Source organism: Mobula hypostoma, chromosome 5, assembly GCF_963921235.1.
Source record: "Mobula hypostoma chromosome 5, sMobHyp1.1, whole genome shotgun sequence".
NCBI lineage: Eukaryota > Metazoa > Chordata > Chondrichthyes > Myliobatiformes > Myliobatidae > Mobula > Mobula hypostoma.
In genome coordinates this window covers 18,756,136-18,776,108 of record NC_086101.1, presented here as the reverse complement: position 1 = coordinate 18,776,108, position 19,973 = coordinate 18,756,136, and the positions used below count along the sequence as shown (strand labels likewise).

At 47.3% G+C, this 19,973-nt stretch overlaps 2 protein-coding genes across 2 annotated transcripts in view; one reads left to right on the top strand and one right to left on the bottom strand.

Moving 5' to 3' along the window:
• Positions 1-14,494, bottom strand: part of gtf2h4 (general transcription factor IIH, polypeptide 4) — a 141,790-nt gene extending 127,296 nt beyond the window's left edge. The window contains exon 1 of the mRNA XM_063048137.1: positions 14,178-14,494. The gene's annotated coding sequence lies outside the window, so the exon portion shown is untranslated. The remainder of the gene's footprint in view (positions 1-14,177) is intronic.
• The window catches only part of sh3bp5lb (SH3-binding domain protein 5-like, b), a 37,075-nt gene continuing 30,889 nt past the window's right edge, over positions 13,788-19,973 (top strand). The window contains exon 1 of the mRNA XM_063048139.1: positions 13,788-14,161. Coding sequence (XP_062904209.1) covers positions 13,970-14,161 — 192 coding nt within the window. The 5' untranslated portion in view covers positions 13,788-13,969. The remainder of the gene's footprint in view (positions 14,162-19,973) is intronic.

Sequence of the window (19,973 nt, the reverse complement as noted above, 5' to 3'; positions counted from 1 at the left end):
TGCTCCGGGTTTTCACGGTGTGCAAGTTCCCCATGATCGCTGTAGAAGGCATAGATTGGAAAATCAACAAGCACCTGTGGAGGTCGCTGGGGATCCCCCCAAGTTTTTCTTCAGTGGAGCTCTACATAAGATCAGGCCAGCTACAGCTCCCATTGTCATCGGTAGTGGAGGAGTTAAAGGTGGCAAAGTATAGACCTGCGTTAACACTGAGGGGCTCCAATGACAAGCAGATAAACCAAGCAGGAGTCACAACAAAATCGGGCCACCAACTCGGCCACAGACCAGGGAGAGAGCTCCTTGCAACTGAGAGACATCCTGCCTGGAACAGCAAAGCCTTGGCTCTGTACTCTTCCAATGATGGGAGAGTGCGAGTGCAAGGGATAGGCGTGACATGGTCCAGGCAGAGGTACGGAACCGTGAGGACGAAAGGCAGTTATCAAAGGCAGTGGAGTTAGGGCCACAGTGTGCCTGGACGAAATGGGATCTTCCCAAGCGCAAGATCACTTGGGCAGAGCTTTGGAGACTGGAGCCCTTCCGCATTTCTTTCCTCATGGTCCGAGTACGACACTCTCCCGACACCATCACAGCTGCACACACGGGGGCTGAGAGAGGACCCTAACTGCAAGCTTTGTGGTCAGCAGGGTTCACTGGCACACATACTGTCAGGATACAAGCTTTAACACACAGAGGGTAAAGGTGACACCATGAAAAGGTCCTGCTGTCCCTTGCTGACACACTGGAGCAGGAGAGGTGTAAAAAGAGACCAGCTGGCAGAGAGGCAAACAGGGCAGTCGTTTTCATCAAGGAGAGGGCCACGCCAATCATATCAAAGAGGCCTAAATCCAGTCTGCTGCAAACTGCCAAATTATAGGAGATGAGGGTTGATGTGGGGAGGAAGGTGCAGTTCCCAGAGGTGGTACCAACCACACTTCGACCAGACGTTGTACTGTGGTCCACCGAGGACAAGAAAATCATCCTGGTGGAGCTCACAGTACCAAGGGAGGAAGGATGCGAGGAGGCTCACGACAGGAAGGCCCTGACGTACCAGTCCTTAGTCCAGGAGTGCAGGGCCAAAGGATGGCAGGCGTGGCTATTCCCCGTGGAGATCGGCTGTACAGCGTTCCCGGCAAGGTCGGCATTGAGGTTACTGACTACGCTGGGCCTTGACGAAATGAGCAAGAACCAGGCAGCTGGCAGGATGGGAGAGGAAGCAGAAAGAGCCTCTTGCTGGGGATGGAGCAGGCGAGAGGAGTTGAGCTGGAAGTCAGAAGCAGAAGGGCAGTGACTTGGTCACCACTGCTGACCCGCCAGCTGGAAAGTGCAGTGGTTAAGGGTTGAAACACTCTAGGAAGGTTGGGCACCATCTGATAACATCTGCTCCTGGCCAAAGGCTGTGGATACCTCATCAGGTGACTGAAGAGAGCACCCCAATGTATGATGCAAGAGAGGTACCTTGGTCAGCATGGACTGGTAGGGCCAAAAGGCCTCTATCTCTGACTGTCTCTGTGACTGGCCTCTAGCTATGACTGTCTATGTGTCTATGCCTGTACCTATGACTGTCTCTGTGACTGGCCTGTATCTCTGACTGTCTCTGTGACTGACCTGTATCTCTGACTGTCTCTGTGACAGCCCTCTAGCTATGACTGTCTCTGTGACTGACCTGTATCTATGACTGTCTCTGTGTCTATGCCTGTATCTCTGACTGTCTCTGTGACTGACGTCTATGACTGTCTCTGTGACTGGCCCCCAAACTATGACTGTCTCTGTCTATGCCTGTACCTACGACTGTCTCTGTGACTGGCCTGTATCATAAGATCATAAGATACAGGAGCAGAATTAGGCCATTTGGCCCATCATGTCTGCTCTGCCATTTCATCATGGCTGATCCATTTTCCTTCCCAACCTCCTGCCTTCTCCCTGTATCCCTTCTTGCCATCACCAATCAAGAATCTATCAACTCTGTCTTAAATATACATAAAGACTTGGCCTCCACAGATGCCTGTGGCAAAGAATTCCGCAGATTCCCCACTCTCTAGCCAAAGAAGTTCCTCTTCATTGCTGTTCTAAAGGACGTCCCTCTAGCCTGAGGCTGCGTCCTCAGGTCTTAGATTCTCTCACCATAAGAAACATCCTCTCCACATCCACTTTATCAAGGCCTTTCACCATTCAATAGGTTTCAATGAGGTCATCCCTCATCCCTCTGAATTCGAGTGAATACAGGCCCAGAACTATCAAAAGCTCTTCATATGACAAGCTATTCAATCCCGGAATCATTTTCCTGAACCTCCTTTGAACCCTCTCCAGTTACAGCACATCCTTTCTCAGATCAGGGGCCCAAAACTCCTCAAAATACTCAAAGTGAGGCCTCACCAGTGCTTTATAAAGTCTCAACATTACTTCCTTGCTTTTATATTCTAGTTCTCTTGAAATGAATGCTAAAATTTCATTTGCCATCCTCACCACAGACTCAAACTGCAAATTAATCTTTAGGGACTCCCAAGTCCCTTTGCACCCCAGTTTTTTGTATTTTCTCTCCATTTAGAAAATTGTCAACCCTTTCATTACTTCTGCGGCGTACTTCTTCAAAACTACCAGCCCCTTGACCTATCTTCATATCGTCTACAAACTTTTCAACAAAGCCATCAATTTCATCATCCAAGTCATTGACATAACGTAAACAGAATTGGTCCCAACACAGACCCTTGTGGAACAGCACTAGCCACTTAGAAAAGGCTCCATTTATTCCCACTCTTTGCCTCCTGCCAATCAGCCACTATTCTACCCATGCTAGAATCTCCCCTGTAATACCACGGGCTCGAGCTTGTTAAGCAGCATCTGGTGTGGCGCCTTGCCAAAGATCTTCTGAAAATTCAAGTACACAACATCAACCGAATCTCCTTTATCTATTCTGCTTGTTATTTCTTCAAAGAATTCCAACAGATTTATCAGGCAAGGTTTTTCCTTGAGCAAACCATGCTGACTACAGCCTATTTTATCATGTCCCTCCATGTATCCTGAGCTCTCATCCTTAATGCTCGACTCCAACATCTTCTCAACCACTGAGGTCAGACTAACTAGTCCATAAGACCATAAGATAAAGGAGCAGAAGTCGGCCATTCGGCCCATCGAGTCTGCTCCCCCACTTTATCATCAGCTGATCCATTCTCCCATTTAGTCCCACTCCCTCGCCTTCTCACCATAACATTTGATGCCCCGGCTACTCAGATACCTATCAATCTCTGCCTTAAATACACCCAATGACTTGCCTCCACTGCCACCTGTGGCAACAAATTCCATAGATTCACCACCCTCTGGCTAAAAAAAGTTATTCGCATTTCTGTTCTGAATGGGCGCCCTTCAATCCTTGAGTCATGCCCTCTCGTACTAGACTCCCCCATCATGGGAAACAACTTTGCCACATCCACTCTGTCCGTGCCTTTCAACATTCGAAATGTTTCTATGAGGTCTCCCCTCATTCTTCTAAACTCCAAGGAATACAGTCCAAGAGCGGACAAACGTTCCTCATATGTTAACCCTCTCATTCCTGGAACCATTCTAGTGAATCTTCTCTGTACCCTCTCCAACATCAGCACATCCTTTCTTAAATAAGCAGCCCAAAACTGCCCACAGTACTCCAAGTGAGGTCTCGCCAGCGCCTTATAGAGCCTCAACATCACATCCCTGCTCCTATACTCTATTCCTCTAGAAATGAATGCCAACATTGCATTTGCCTTCTTCACCACTGACTCAACCTGGAGGTTAACTTTAAGGGTATCCTGTACGAGGACTCCCAAGTCCCATTGCATCTCAGAACTTTGAATTCTCTCCCCATTTAAATAATAGTCTGCCTGTTTATTTCTTCTGCCAAAGTGCATAACCATACACTTTCCAACATTGTATTTCATTTGCCACTTCTTTGACCATTCTTCCAATCTATCCAAGTCTCTCTGCAGACTCTCCGTTTCCTCAGCACTACCGGCTCCTCCACCTATCTTCGTATCATCAGCAAACTTAGCTACAAAGCCATCTATTCCATAATCCAAATCGTTGATGTACAACGTAAAAAGAAGCGGCCCCAACACTGATCCCTGTGGAACACCACTGGTAACCGGCAGCCAACCAGAATAGGATCCCTTTATTCCCACTCTCTGTTTCCCGCCAATCAGCCAATGCCCTATCCACGTATGTAACTTTCCTGTAATTCCATGGGTTCTTATCTTGTTAAGCAGCCTCATGTGTGGCACCTTGTCAAAGGCCTTCTGAAAATCCAAATATACAACATCCACTGCATCACCCTTGTCTAGCCTACTTGTAATTTCCTCAAAAAATTGTAATAGGTTTGTCAGGCAGGATTTTCCTTTAAGGAATCCATGCTGAGTTCTGCATATATGTCATATGCCTCCAGGTACTCTGTAACCTCATCCTTGACAATTGACTCCAACAACTTCCCAACCATCGATGTCAAGCTAACAGGTCTATAATTTCCTTTTGCTTCCTTGCCCCCTTCTTAAATAGCGGAGTGACATTTGTAGTCTTCTAGTCCTCCGGAACCATGCCAGAATCTATCGACTTTTGAAAGATCATCGCTAATGCCTCCGCAATCATCACAGCTACTTCCTTCAGAACATGAGGGTGCATTCCATCTGGTCCGGGAGATTTATCTACCTTTAGACTATTCAGCTTCCTGAGTACTTTCTCTGTCGTAATTGTGACTGCGCACACTTCTCTTCCCTGCCACCCTTGAGTGTCCGGTATACTGCTGATGTCTTCCTCAGTGAAGACGGATGCAAAATACTCGTTCAGTTCCTCTGCCACCTCCTTATCTCCCATTACAATTTCTCCAGCATCATTTTCTATCGGTCCTATATCTACTCTCACCTGTCTTTTACTCTTTATATACTTGAAAAAGCTTTTAGTATCCTCTTTGATATTATTTGCTAGCTTCCTTTCATAGTTCATCTTTTCCCTCTTAATGACCTTCCTAGTTTCCTTTTGTAAGCTTTTAAAAACTTCCCAATCCTCTGCCTTCCCACTAATTTTTGCTTCCTTGTATGCCCTCTCCTTTGCTTTAACTTTGGCTTTGACTTCTCTTGTCAGCCACGGTTGCATCCTTTTTCCATTCGAAAATTTCTTCTGTTTTGGAATATATCTGTCTTGCATCTTCCTCACTTCTCGCATAAACTCCAGCCACTGCTGCTCTGCCGTCCTTCCTGCTAAGTCTATAGTTTCCTTTCTACTGCCTCTCTCCCTTCTCGAAGAGTGGAGTAACATTAGCAATTTTTCAGTCTTCTAGAACTATTAAATAATCTGGTGATTCTTGAAAGATCATTACTAATTACTTGACAACCTCTTCAGGCACACCTCTCAGAACTCTGGGGTGTACACCATCTGGTTCAGGTGACTTGTCTACCTTCAGATCTTTCAGTTTCACAAGAAACCTCTCTCTAGTGATGGTAACTTCACACACTTCATGCCCCCGATACCAAGAACTTCCACCATACCCCCAGTGTCTTCCACCGTGAAGACTGATGTAAAATACTTATTCAGTTCATCCGCCGTTTCCTTGTCCCCCATTGCCACCTCTCCAGCATTGTTTTCAGTGGCCCACTGTCCACTCTCACTTCTCTTTTACACTTCATGTATTTGAAGAAACTTTTGATATCCTCTTTAATATTATTGGCTAGCTTACTTCTGTATTTCATCCTTAGAAACATAGAAAACCTACAGCACAATACAGGCCCTTCGGCCCACAAAGCTGTGCCGAACATGGACTTACTTTAGAAATTAGCTAGGGTTACCCATAGCCCTCTGTTTTTCTGAGCTCCATGTACCTATCCAGGAGTCTTTCAAAAGTCTCAATCGTATCCGCCACCACCGTCACTGGCAGCCCATTCCACGCACTCACCACTCTACGTAAAAAAAACTCACCCCTGACATCTCCTCTGTACTTACTTCCAAGCATCTTAAAACTGTGCCCTCTCCTGCTAGCCATTTCAGCCCTGGGAAAAAGCCTCTGACTATCCACACAATCAATGCCTCTCATCATGTTATACACCTTTATCAGGTCACCTCTCATCCTCCTGCGCTCCAAGGAGAAAAGGCCGAGTTCACTCAACCTATTCTCATAAGGCATGCTCCCCAATCCAGGCAACATCTTTGTAAATCTCCTCTGCACCCTTTCTATGGTTTCCTGTAGTGAGGTGACCAGAATTGAGCACAGTACTCCAAGTGGGGTCTGACCAGGGTCCTATATAGCTGCAATGCAACTCTCAAACTCAATCCCATGATTGATGAAGGCCAATGCACCGTATGCTTTCTTGACTACAGACTCAACCTGTGTAGCAACTTTGAGTGTCCTATGGACTCGGACCCCAAGATCCCTCTGATCCTCCACATGGTAAGCGTCTTACCATTAATACTATATTCTGCCATCATATTTGACCTACCAAAATGAACCACTTCACACTTATCTGGGTTAAACTCCATCTGCCACTTCTCAGCCCAATTTTGTATCCTATCAATGTCCCGCTGTAACCTCTGACAGCCCTCCACACTATCCACAATGCCCCCAACCTTTGTGTCATCAGCAAATTTACTAACCCATCCCTCCACTTCCTCACCCATATCATTTATAAAAATCACAAATAGGAGGGGTCCCAGAACAGATGCCTCAGGCAGACACTGCTCACCGACCTCCATGCAGAATACCACCTGTCTACAACCACTCTTTGCCTTCTGTGGGCAATCCAGTTCTGGATCCACAAGGCAATGTCCCATTGGATCCTATGCCTCCTTACTTTCTCAATAAGCCTTGCATGGGGTACCTTATCAAATGCCTAATGACTTAGTTTCTTAATGACTTTTTCTAGTTGCCTTCTGTTGGTTTTTAAGAGCTTCTGAAACCTCTAACTTCCCACTAATTTTTGATCTATTACATGCTCTCTCTGGCTTTTATGTTGGCTTTGACTTCTCTTGTTAGACACGTTGTGTCACCTTTCCTTTAGAATACTCCTGCCTCCGAAATTGCTTCCAGAAATTCCAGCCAATTCTGCTCTGCTGTCATCCCTGCCAGTGTTATTTTTCAATCAATGCTGGCCAACTCCTCTCTCATGCTTCTATAATTCCCTTTTGGAGTGTATGGGGTGTCAGTGAGGGGTAGCACCTCTGGTGGGGGAACATGTCGTGTCCTTTTCAAGGCAGTTTGTCCACCTTTGGTCCCCACCTGGCACTGAACTCTTACCTGTGGCTCCCCGTAGCTGTTTGCATGTGACAGCAGCCACACTCTGGGCAACGGCTTCGACAAGCCGGCTAAACCAGGTGAGGGAGCCGACGGGTCTCAAACCCTCGGTGAGATAGGGAGTTGTCTATCCCAGCATGTGAAGACAGCATTGAGCGGATGAGACCAATGGAAGGTCCAACGGTCTCTGCAAGCGTCGTGGAACGTGTAGAGCAGGACAAGACACAGAAGACGTCCTGGTCATCCACCGCACCTAATCCCATCTCCAGCCGTCTCGACTCTTGTCTTGCCACTGGATCCAGATGGGAATTGGGAATTGAGAAGAGAGAGTGAGGCTGACGCTGCGCAACTCTCCCTCATTTAAATCCAAATCACGCGCTTGTCTGGACACCATCATAGCTGGCTGATGGCGCAGTGACATCAGCGCTGGACTCCGGAGTGAAGGTTCCCGAGTTCGAATCCAGTCAGGCCACTCCCGGGCACGTTTTCCATCCGTGCCGGGTTGAGTGTCAAGTTCGCAACTCGACCTCGTAAAAAGTACTAATGGTGTCGAGGTCTTCATCGATGACGATGGACGAACCTTAATTCCCTTTACTCCACTGTAGTACTGATACATCTGACCTTAGTTTCTGCTTCTCAAATTTTAGGGTGAATTTGATCATATTATGATCACTTTCCCCTAAAGGTTCTTTCACCTTAAGGTCTCTAATCAGTTCCGGTTCATTGCACGACACCCAATCCAGAATAACTGATCCCCTAATGGGCTCAACCATGACCTGTTCTTAAAAAGCCATCTTGTAGGCACTTTAGAAATTTCCCCCTCCTGGAATCTAGCACCAACCTGAGTTTCCCAATCTACCTGCATACTGAAAATCCCCCATGATTATTGTGACATTGCCCTTTTGGCAGCATTTTCTATCACCCGTTGTAATTTGTAGACCACATCCTTACTAATGTTTGGGGGTCAATGTACAACTCCCATCTGGATCTTCTTACCCGCTGCAGTTCCTTAGCTCTATCCACAATGATTCAACACCTTCCAACCCTCTGTCACCTCCTTCTAATGATTTGATTTCATTTTTTTACCAACAGAGGAACACCACCCCCTCTGCCCTCCTGCCTGTCCTTTTGATACAATCGATACGATCTGTATCCTTTACATTTAGCTCCCACCTATAATCTCCTTCGGCCATGATACAGTGATGCGTTCACACCTGCCAACCAGCAACTGTGCTGCAAGTTCATCTACCTTAATCCGTATACCGCACGCATTCAAATATAGCACCTTCAGTCCTGTATTCACCCATTTCAGTTTTGTCCCTTTTATATTGCAGCTCATCCTGTTGACTGCAATTTTGCCCTATCAACAGCCTCTCCTCACTACACAGTTACCTCACCATTACTGGATGAACTGGGCTTGTACTCGTTGGAATTTAGAAGATTGAGGGGGGATCTGATTGAAACGTATAAAATCCTAAAGGGATTGGACAGGCTAGATGCAGGAAGATTGTTCCTGATGTTGGGGAAGTCCAGAACGAGGGGTCACAGTTTGAGGATAGAGGGGAAGCCTTTTAGGACCGAGATTAGGAAAAACTTCTTCACACAGAGAGTGGTGAATCTGTGGAATTCTCTGCCACAGCAAACTGTTGAGGCCAGTTCATTGGCTATGTTTAAGAGGGAGTTAGATATGGCCCTTGTGGCTACGGGGGTCAGGGGGTATGGAGGGAAGGCTGGGGCGGGGTTCTGAGTTGGATGATCAGCCATGATCATAATAAATGGTGGTGCAGGCTCGAAGGGCCGAATGGCCTACTTCTGCACCTATTTTCTATGTTTCTATGTTTCTATTACTGTATCCGCCTTTCCTATACGTTTTGCATTGAACTATATGCAGCTCAGGACACTAGTCGCACCATGCTCAACCTTCTGATTCCTAACTTTGTCAGAGATCTTACCAACATCTGCCTCTACAACCTCACCACTGGCCGTTCTGGCATTCTGGTTCCCATCCCCCTGCAACTCTAGTTTAAACCCCACCGCGCAGCATTGACAAACCTTCCAGCTAGGATATTAGTCCCCCTCCAGTTCAGCTGCAAACTGTCCCTTCTGTACATGTCCCACCTTCCCTGAAAGAGAGCCCAATGATCCAAAAATCTGATGCCCTCTCTCCTACATCAACTCCTTAGCCACGTGTTAGACTGTATGATCTTTCTAGTTCTGGCCTCACGAGCCCGTGGCACGGGTAGTAATCCTGAGATCACAACTCTGCAGTTCCTGCCCTTTAACTTAGCTCCCATCTCCCTGAGCTCCCTATGCAGAACCTGTCACTCGTCCTACCTGTTTCACTGGTACCTACATGGACCACGACTTCTAGCTGTTCACCTCCCACTTAAGAATGCTGAGGACTCAATCTGAGATGTCCCAGACCCTGGCATTAGGGAGGCAACGTACTATCCAGAAATCTCCTTGTCAACAACAGAACCAACTGTACATTCCCCTAACTAATGAATCCTCGATCACCACAGTGTGCCTGTTCTGGGGGAGGGGGGGCCACAGAGAGAGTCCCTTCTGAGTCACAGAGGCAGACTCAGTGCCAGAGACCAGACCACTGTGACTTTCCTGCTAGGTCATCCCTGTTGACAGAATCCAAACTGATATACCTGTTGCTGAGGGGGATGGCCACAGGGTTACTCTGCACTGGCTCCTTAACCCCTTTCCCCTTCCTGACTGTCACCCAGTTTCTTGTGTCCTGCATCTTGGCCCTCACCATATCTATCACCCCTTCAGTTTCCCAAATGATCCGAAGATACCTCTATCTCTGACAGTCTCTGTGACAGATCTCTATCTCTGACTGTCTCTGTGACTGACCTGTATCTCTGTCTCTGTGACTGGCCTGTATCTCTGACTGCCACTGTGACTGGCCTGTATCTCTGACCGTCTCTGTGACTGACCTGTATCTCTGACCGTCTCTGTGACTGACCTGTATCTCTGTCTCTGTGACTGACCTGTATCTCTGACTGTCTCTGTGACTGACCAGTATCTCTGACTGTCTCTGTGACTGACCTGTATCTCTGTCTCTGTGACTGACCTGTATCTCTGACTGTTTCTGTGTCTATGCCTGTATCTCGGACTGTCTCTGTGACTGACCAGTATCTCTGACTGTCTCTGTGACTGACCAGTATCTCTGACTGTCTCTGTGACTGACCTGTATCTCTGTCTCTGTGACTGACCTGTATCTCTGACTGTCTCTGTGTCTATGCCTGTATTTCTGACTCTCTGTGACTGACCTGTATCTCTGTCTCTGTGACTGACCTGTATCTCTGACTGTCTCTGTGACTGACCAGTATCTCTGACTGTCTCTGTGACTGACCTGTATCTCTGTCTCTGTGACTGACCTGTATCTCTGACTGTTTCTGTGTCTATGCCTGTATCTCGGACTGTCTCTGTGACTGACCAGTATCTCTGACTGTCTCTGTGACTGACCTGTATCTCTGTCTCTGTGACTGACCTGTATCTCTGACTGTCTCTGTGTCTATGCCTGTATTTCTGACTCTCTGTTGACTGACCTGTATCTCTGTCTCTGTGACTGACCTGTATCTCTGACTGTCTCTGTGACTGACCAGTATCTCTGACTGTCTCTGTGACTGACCTGTATCTCTGTCTCTGTGACTGACCTGTATCTCTGACTGTTTCTGTGTCTATGCCTGTATCTCGGACTGTCTCTGTGACTGACCAGTATCTCTGACTGTCTCTGTGACTGACCTGTATCTCTGTCTCTGTGACTGACCTGTATCTCTGACTGTCTCTGTGTCTATGCCTGTATTTCTGACTCTCTGTTGACTGACCTGTATCTCTGTCTCTGTGACTGACCAGTATCTCTGACTGTCTCTGTGACTGACCTGTATCTCTGTCTCTGTGTCTATGCCTGTATCTTTGTCTCTGTGACTGACCTGTATCTCTGACTGTCTCTGTGTCTATGCCTGTATCTCTGTCTCTGAGACTGACCTATATCTCTGACTGTCTCTGTGACTGATCTCTAACTATGACTGTCTCTGTGTCAATGCCTGTTTCTATGACTGTCTCTGAGACTGATCTGTATCTCTGTCTCTGTGACTGACCTGTATCTCTGACTGTCTCTGTGACCGAACTGCATCTCTGACTGTCTCTGTGTCTGACCTCTATCCCTGACTGTCTCTGTGTCTGACCTCTATCTCTGACTGTCTCTGTGACTGACCTGTATCTCTGTCTCTGTGACTGACCTGTATCTCTGACTGTCTCTGTGACTGGCCTGTATCTCTGACTGTCTCTGTGACTGACCTGTATCTCTGACTGTCTCTGTGACTGGCCTGTATCTCTGACTGTCTCTGTGACTGACCTGTATCTCTGACTGTCTCTGTGACTGGCCTGTATCTCTGACTGTCTCTGTGACCGACCTGTATCTCCGACTGTCTCTGAGACTGACCTGTATCTCCGACTGTCTCTGTGACTGACCTGTATCTCTGCCTCTGTGACTGACCTGTATCTCTGACTGTCTCTGTGTCTATGCCTGTATCTCTGTCTCTGTGACTGACCTGTATCTCTGTCTCTGTGACTGACCTGTATCTGTCTCTGTGACTTACCTGTATCTCTGAGTGTCTGTGACTGACCTGTATCTCTGTCTCTGTGACTGGCCTGTATCTCCGACTGCCACTGTGACTGGCCTGTATCTCTGTCTCTGTGACTGACCTGTATCTCTGACTGTCTCTGTGACTGACCAGTATCTCTGACTGTCTCTGTGACTGACCTGTATCTCTGTCTCTGTGACTGACCTGTATCTCTGACTGTTTCTGTGTCTATGCCTGTATCTCTGACTGTTTCTGTGTCTATGCCTGTATCTCTGACTGTCTCTGTGACTGACCAGTATCTCTGACTGTCTCTGTGACTGACCTGTATCTCTGTCTCTGTGACTGACCTGTATCTCTGACTGTCTCTGTGTCTATGCCTGTATCTCTGTCTCTGTGACTGACCTGTATCTCTGACTGTCTCTGTGTCTATGCCTGTATCTCTGACTGTCTCTGTGACTGACCTGTATCTCTGACTGTCTGTGTCTATGCCTGTATCTCTGTCTCTGAGACTGACCTATATCTCTGACTGTCTCTGTGACTGATCTCTAACTATGACTGTCTCTGTGTCTATGACTGTCTCTGAGACTGACCTGTATCTCTGTCTCTGTGACTGACCTGTATCTCTGACTGTCTCTGTGACCGAACTGTATCTCTGACTGTCTCTGTGACTGACTGTATCTCTGACTGTCTCTGTGACTGGCCTCTATCTATGACTGTCTCTGTGACTGACCCGTATCTCTTACTGTGTCTGTGACTGACCTGTATCTCTGTCTCTGTGACTGATCTCTAACTATGACTGTCTCTGTGTCTATGCCTGTTTCTATGACTGTCTCTGAGACTGACCTGTATCTCTGTCTCTGTGACTGACCTGTATCTCTGACTGTCTCTGTGTCTGACCTCTATCCCTGACTGTCTCTGTGTCTGACCTCTATCCCTGACTGTCTCTGTGTCTGACCTCTATCTCTGACTGTCTCTGTGACTGACCTGTATCTCTGACTGTCTCTGTGACTGACCTGTATCTCTGTCTCTGTGACTGACCTGTATCTCTGCCTCTATGACTGGCCTGTATCTCTGACTGTCTCTGTGACCGACCTGTATCTCCGTCTCTGTGACTGACCTGTATCTCTGCCTCTGTGACTGGCCTGTATCTCTGACTGTCTCTGTGACTGACCTGTATCTCTGACTGGCCTCTATCTATGACTGTCTCTGTGACTGACCTGTATCTCTGACTGTCTTTATGACTGATCTGTATCTCTGTCTCTGTGACTGACCTGTATCTCTGTCTCTGTGACTGACCTGTATCTCTGTCTCTGTGACTGACCTGTATCTCTGACTGTCTCTGTGACTGACCTGTATCTCTGACTGTCTCTGTGACTGGCCTCTATCTATGACTGTCTCTGTGACTGACCTGTATCTCTGACTGGGGATGATGGTTCAACTCCAACAAAAGCCAACAGAAACCCATAGGTTGAACATTCCTCTGTGTTGTTTTCAACAGGGACAATTAACTACATTCAATAATGGGGAAGAAGAACTGAGGTAAAAGATCAGGCGTAATCTCATTTAGTGACAGGGTAAACAAGTTCCTTTTGTAATTTGTTGTGATGTATAAAAATAGAGTTTGTTTTCAAACCTATGCCTCAGATGAAAATCCAGAAACTGCAGAGGCTGGAAACTTGAAATAAGACAGGGAGTGCTGGAAACACTCCGGGCATGAGAGTTACAAGTGTCCGTGAAAGAAGAAACAAATCAGATCTTGCTCTCTTTCCGCAGATGCCGAGCTCCAGCAACATTAACTATCCCAAACATTTCAGCCCAAGGCAGAATGATAAGGAAACAGACATTTCTGCGATCTTTAAGTTCGGTGAAGCTGGACTCCCTTAAAGTTGTTGAACACTCGGGTGAGTCGGTGAGCTGCTCGACTGGGTGAGGCGGCCCGCCGGCAAGATGGCGGCGCCCTGTGGGCCGGGCGACGCCGCACGGTGACGTGCAACGGCGAGCGGCAGGTCGTTTTGGCCGCGGTGGCGGCGGCAGCGGCAGCGGCAGGGCCTCCTCCCCCGCCCCCCCTCACCCGGCTCTGGTGTTAAGCCGAGGGCATCGAAGCCTCGGCCTCGGCGCTGTTTATGGCGGAATGACGGAGCCGGGCGCCCAGAGGGAGAGTCCCGCTGGCAGCGGGGAACCGGGACCGGGCCCGGCGGCGCAACGGGAGGGCGCCGGGGCGGGCGGAGCGGACGGGAAGCTGGAGGCCCGGGACGGGGAGCAGAAGCAGCAGCAGCAGCAGCGGCAGCGGGAGGACGAGGAGGAGCTGGACCCCCGTATCCAGGTGACGGGAACCCTACCTTCTGCAGAGGCGCAACCGGTCACAGATTAAGCGCCCTTGCCTTGGCGTCCCATCCGTGTATGGGACAATGTGATGACACCCCCAGCCCGATCCCCGGCCGTGTGTGGGGCTGGGGCTGAGGCTGACCCTCTTCTCCCCAACCCGCCGTGCCCCCTTCCCAACTCGCCAGCCTCTCCCCTCAAGTTTGGGTGGGCGGCTTGCTTCTCGATCTTCGACTCCCGTCCTTGCAACAGATTCCAGTTTGTCAAGGGCACAGGGGAGTGAATTTGGCTGCTGAGTTCGTGTGATGGTCTTCCCCTTTGTGCGGGTCTGCATTCCAGGGAATGCTCCCCCGCTGGTACTCTTATCAAGTTTCCCAATGCTTTGGGTTTTGTTTACATGCTGGCGGGAGTGGAGCTATGCAAAGTGGCTGACTGCTCCAGTGTTGCAAAGTTCGATTGCTCCGACAGCAAGTGGCTCTCAAATAATTAATTGTGTGAACTTTAGAAGGGTAACTTTAGAGAAAAAATATATTGTAAAAGAATTAGGAACAGGAACCTGCTCTGGCTTTCAACGAGATTACCTGTCCCTATCAACATTACTTATCACGAATCTGTCGACCTCTGCGCTGATAATATTCTAAGATTGCTTTCACTGAAAAGAGACTCGCAACCCTTTCAAAAATATTTACCTCATTCCTTGTCTTAAATGGGCAAACCCCTTATTTTTAAGTAGAAACTCTTAGTGCTCCCATGAGAACGTGATCTCTTCTGCCTTGTCTCAGGATATTACATTTTAATCAAGTTCTTTCACCCTCTTCTAAACTCTAGCGGCTACGTCTGATTTGTCCAAACCTTTCTTCAAAGACAACCCAGGGCTTTGGCGGTGAACACTTTTAGCTGTGCCTGTCGAAGTTTCTTAGACCCCAGGGCAAGGTCTTGACCCAAAATGTCCACCCACCCTTTGCCTACACAGATGATGTCCGACCCGCGAGTTACTCTGGTAGTTTGTTCCTTTTTTGCTCCAGATTCCAGCATCTTGTGTCTCCTGAGGACAGTGAATTTGTGCAAAGCTTAGAATGATAATAAGGTTTATTATAACTGACATAAGTTGTGAAATTTGTAGTTTTGTGGCAAGTGTGAGACACTGTTAAAGTTAAAATAAGTTCTTAGTTGTGGAGGCTTTGGACAGGCTGCAGAAGAGGCTCACTGGGAGGTTGGACTGGATTAGAGGGTAAGAGCGATCAGGAGAAGTTGGGCAAACCTGGATTGTTTTCTCTGGAGCATCGGAGGTTGAGGAGTGATGGGCATTGTGTGAAGCCTGCATCTAGAAATGCAAATTCGAAAAAGATAAATTTTCTGCTTTTATTTAAACTTCTATTCTGTGAGAGCGAATTTTATTCTGTACCTCAAACTTCTCAGCAGTGATCATAAGATCACAAGACAGAGGAGCAGAAGCAGGCCATTCGGCCCATCGAGTCTGCTCCGCAGCTCCCCCATGAGCTAAACTATTCACCCATCTAGTTCCAATTTCCGGCTTTTTCCCCATATCCCTTGATACCCTGACTAATTAGATACCCGTCAATCTCCTCCTTAAACACCTTCAATGATCGGGCCTCCACAGCTGTATGTGACAACGAATTCCACAAATCCATGACCCTCTGGCTAAAAAAATTTCTCCTCATTTCTGTTTTAACTGGGTACCCTCTAACTCTAAGACTATGGCCTCTTGTCCTGGACTCACCCACCAAGGGAAACAACCTTTCCACATCTACTCTGTCCAACCCTTTCAACATTCGAAATGTTTCTATGAGATCCCCTCTCATTCTTCTATACTCTAATCAATCTAACCTTCCCTGTCATAGAAACATAGAAAATAGGTGCAGGAGTAGGCCATTCGGCCCTTCGAGCCTGCACCGCCATTTATTATGATCATGGCTGATCATCCAACTCAGAACCCCGCCCCAGCCTTCCCTCCATACCCCCTGACCCCCGTAGCCACAAGGGCCATATCTAACTCCCTCTTAAATATAGCCAGTGAACTGGCCTCAACTGTTTCCTGTGGCAGAGAATTCCAGATTCACCACTCTCTGTGTGAAGAAGTTTTTCCTAATCTCGGTCCTAAAAGGCTTCCCCTCTATCCTCAAACTGTGACCCCTCGTTCTGGACTTCCCCAACATCGGGAACAATCTTCCTGCATCTAGCCTGTCCAATCCCTTTAGGATCTTATACGTTTCAATCAGTTCCCCCCTCAATCTTCTAAATTCCAACGAGTACAAGCCCAGTTCATCCAGTCTTTCTTCATATGAAAGTCCTGCCATCCCAGGAATCAATCTGGTGAACCTTCTTTGTACTCCCTCTATGGCAAAGATGTCTTTCCTCAGATTAGGGGACCAAAACTGCACACAATACTCCAGGTGTGGTCTCACCAAGGCCTTGTACAACTGCAGTAGTACCTCCCTGCTCCTGTACTCGAATCCTCTCGCTATAAATGCCAGCATACCATTCGCCTTTTTCACCGCCTGCTGTACCTGCATGCCCACTTTCAATGACTGGTGTATAATGACACCCAGGTCTCGTTGCACCTCCCCTTTTCCTAATCGGCCACCATTCAGATAATAATCTGTTTTCCTATTTTTGCCACCAAAGTGGATAACTTCACATTTATCCACATTAAATTGCATCTGCCATGAATTTGCCCACTCACCAACCTATCCAAGTCACCCTGTATCCTCTTAGCATCCTCCTCACAGCTAGCACTGCCGCCCAGCTTCGTGTCATCCGCAAACTTGGAGATGCTGCATTTAATTCCCTCATCCAAGTCATTAATATATATTGTAAACAACTGGGGTCCCAGCACTGAGCCTTGCGGTACCCCACTAGTCACCGCCTGCCATTCTGAAAAGGTCCCGTTTATTCCCACTCTTTGCTTCCTGTCTGCTAACCAATTCTCCACCCACACCAATACCTTACCCCCAATACCATGTGCTTTAAGTTTGCACACTAATCTCCTGTGTGGGACCTTGTCAAAAGCCTTTTGAAAATCCAAATATACCACATCCACTGGTTCTCCCCTATCCACTCTACTAGTTACATCCTCAAAAAATTCTATGAGATTCGTCAGACATGATTTTCCTTTCACAAATCCATGCTGACTTTGTCCGATCATTTCACCGCTTTCCAAATGTGCTGTTATCACATCCTTGATAACTGACTCCAGCAGTTTCCACACCACCGACGTTAGGCTAACCAGTCTATAATTCCCCGGTTTCTCTCTCCCTCCTTTTTTAAAAAGTGGGGTTACATTAGCCACCCTCCAATCCTCAGGAACTAGTCCAGAATCTAACGAGTTTTGAAAAATTATCACTAATGCATCCACTATTTCTTGGGCTACTTCCTTAAGCATTCTAGGATGCAGACCATCTGGCCCTGGGAATTTATCTGCCTTCAATCCCTTCAATTTACCTAACACCACTTCCCTACTAACATGTATTTCGCTCAGTTCCTCCATCTCACTGGACCCTCTGTCCCCTACTATTTCTGGAAGATTATTTATGTCCTCCTTAGTGAAGACAGAACCAAAGTAATTATTCAATTGGTCTGCCATGTCCTTGCTCCCCATAATCAGTTCACCTGTTTCTGTCTGCAGGGGACCTACATTTGTCTTTACCAGTCTTTTCCTTTTTACATATCTATAAAAGCTTTTACAGTCCGTTTTTATGTTCCCTGCCAGTTTTCTCTCATAATCTTTTTTCCCCTTCCTAATTAAGCCCTTTGTCCTCCTCTGCTGAACTCTGAATTTCTCCCAGTCCTCAGGTGAGCCACTTTCTCTGGCTAATTTGTATGCTTCCTCTTTGGAATTGATACTATCCCTAATTTCTCTTGTCAGCCACGGGTGCACTACCTTCCTTGATTTATTCTTTTGCCAAACTGGGATGAACAATTGTTGTAGTTCATCCATGCAACCTTTAAATGCTTGCCATTGCATATCCACCGTCAATCCTTTAAGTGTCATTTGCCAGTCTATCTTAGCTAATTCACGTCTCATACCTTCAAAGTTACCCCTCTTTAAGTTCAGAACCTTTGTTTCTGAATTAACTATGTCACTCTCCATCTTAATGAAGAATTCCACCATGTTATGGTCACTCTTACCCAAGGGGCCTCTCACGACAAGATCGCTAATTAACCCTTCCTCATTGCTCAAAATCCAGTCCAGAATAGCCTGCTCTCTAGTTGGTTCCTCGACATGTTGGTTCAAAAAACCATCCCGCATACATTCCAAGAAATCCTCTTCCTCAGCACCTTTACCAATTTGGTTCACCCAGTCTACATGTAGATTGAAGTCACTCATTATAACTGCTGTTCCTTTATTGCACACATTTCTAATTTCCTGTTTAATACCATCTCCGACCTCACTACTACTGTTAGGTGGCCTGTACACAACTCCCACCAGCGTCTTCTGCCCCTTGGTGTTACGCAGCTCTACCCATATCGATTCCACATCTTCCCGGCTTATGTCCTTCCTTTCTATTGCGTTAATCTCTTCTTTAACCAGCAACGCCACCCCACCTCCCCTTCCTTCATGTCTATCCCTCCTGAATATTGAATATCCCTGAACGTTGAGCTCCCATCCCTGGTCACCCTGGAGCCATGTCTCTGTGATCCCAACTATATCATAATCATTAATAACAATCTGCACTTTCAATTCATCCACCTTATTACGAATGCTCCTTGCATTGACACATAAAGCCTTCAGGCGCTCTTTTACAACTCTCTTAGCCCTTATACAATTATGTTGAAAAGTGGCCCTTTTTAATGCTTGCCCCGGATTTGTCGGCCTGCCACTTTTACTTATCTCCTTTGTACTTTTTGCTTCATGTAGCCCTTCAACTTCCTTTCATCCATCTGCCTACCTTAGAGGCTTTTAAATGTCCCTAATTTACCTGCCTGTACCACCAACCCTGGCAGCCCATTCCAAATCTCTATTTAAGAAAGCCTACCTCTGACATTCCTCCTCCCTCCCATACTTCCGTCCAATCACCCTGAAACTAGCTCTCTTCTCTTGTACACCGCTATCAAGTTGCTTGCTGCCCTCCTTCACTCCAAAGAGAAAAGCTCGCCCACCTTTCCTCGTAAGACATGCTCTCCAATCCAGGCTGCATCCTGGTAACACCGCTGTGTACCCTCTCCACCTCCTATCAAGTCACCCCTCATCCTCCTTCACTCCAACTCGTGTGTAGATGTCACACAAACACGAGGGAATCTGCAGATGCTGGAAATCCCAAGCCATACACACAAAGTGCTGGAGGAACTCAGCAGGCCAGGCAGCGCCTGTGGGAAAGGGTAAACAGGCGACGTGTCGGGCCGAGTCCCTTCTTCAGGACTGGAAAGGAAGAGGAGACGTCAAAGTAAGAAGGTGGGGGCGGGGGGGAGGAAGAAGTACGAGGTGGGAGGTGATCGTTGAAACCAGGAGGGTTGAAGTAAAGAGCTGGGAGGTTGATTGGTGGAAGAGATAAAGAGCTGGCGGAGGGGGAATCGGATAGGAGAGCATGTTTGGGTGTACATTTTTATTCGCATTTACAGTTAACCTTCCAACCCCAAGATCTTTGAAGGAATTGGAGCACGTGGGTAGTCCCCAGGAGAACATGCCGACAGTGTTCGAGGTCATGATCGAATCCGAGTCTCCCGAGCTGTGAGGGAGCTGTTCAGCTATCGAGCAACCCACCCTTCACTTCTGCAACAAAGGCTTCAACTATATTAGTTACTACTTTTGCAGCAGAAGTGTGAATAAATTTCCTCGTCATCTGTGGAGTCTC